This window comes from Egretta garzetta, unplaced genomic scaffold (assembly GCF_000687185.1).
Source record: "Egretta garzetta isolate BGI_Z169 unplaced genomic scaffold, ASM68718v1 scaffold1149, whole genome shotgun sequence".
Taxonomy (NCBI): domain Eukaryota; kingdom Metazoa; phylum Chordata; class Aves; order Pelecaniformes; family Ardeidae; genus Egretta; species Egretta garzetta.
The window spans coordinates 47,803-48,153 of NW_009260784.1; the positions used below are offsets into that span (position 1 = coordinate 47,803).

General features: G+C 63.5%; 1 protein-coding gene across 1 annotated transcript in view; it reads left to right on the forward strand.

Moving 5' to 3' along the window:
- The window catches only part of AGBL5 (ATP/GTP binding protein like 5), a 17,080-nt gene extending 16,735 nt beyond the window's left edge, over window positions 1–345 (forward strand). The window contains exon 9 of the mRNA XM_035901767.1: window positions 233–345. Within this exon, the coding sequence (XP_035757660.1) occupies window positions 233–267 (35 nt within the window). The 3' untranslated portion in view covers window positions 268–345. The remainder of the gene's footprint in view (window positions 1–232) is intronic.
- Window positions 346–351: the final 6 nt, after the last annotated feature.

The following is a 351-nucleotide window of genomic DNA, read 5'->3' on the forward strand; positions in this document are numbered from 1 at the left end:
CTAGGTAAAAGCCCCCCCGCTGCTTCTGCTGCACTGAGACCGGGGGGACTCTGTCCGCTGCAGGCTGCCGGGGGACATGGCCCTTCCCACACCGGCAGTACAGGCGCCCGGGGCAGCAGCCAAGGGGCTTCTGGAGAAGCCATCACAGAAAAGCTCTACCCAACTTCCCTCGGCCCCAGCCGCTCCCAAAGCATCCCAAGGCGATACACCAAAGTGCCTTTTCCCTTCCCAGGCACGTGCTGCGCAGCAGTCGATGGTGGCGCATGACTCTGGTCATGGCGAGGCAGGCTGGCGGAGCTGTAATTAGTCACTGGGGGCTTTGAACATGCGGTGAGTCCTGTCCGGTGGGGG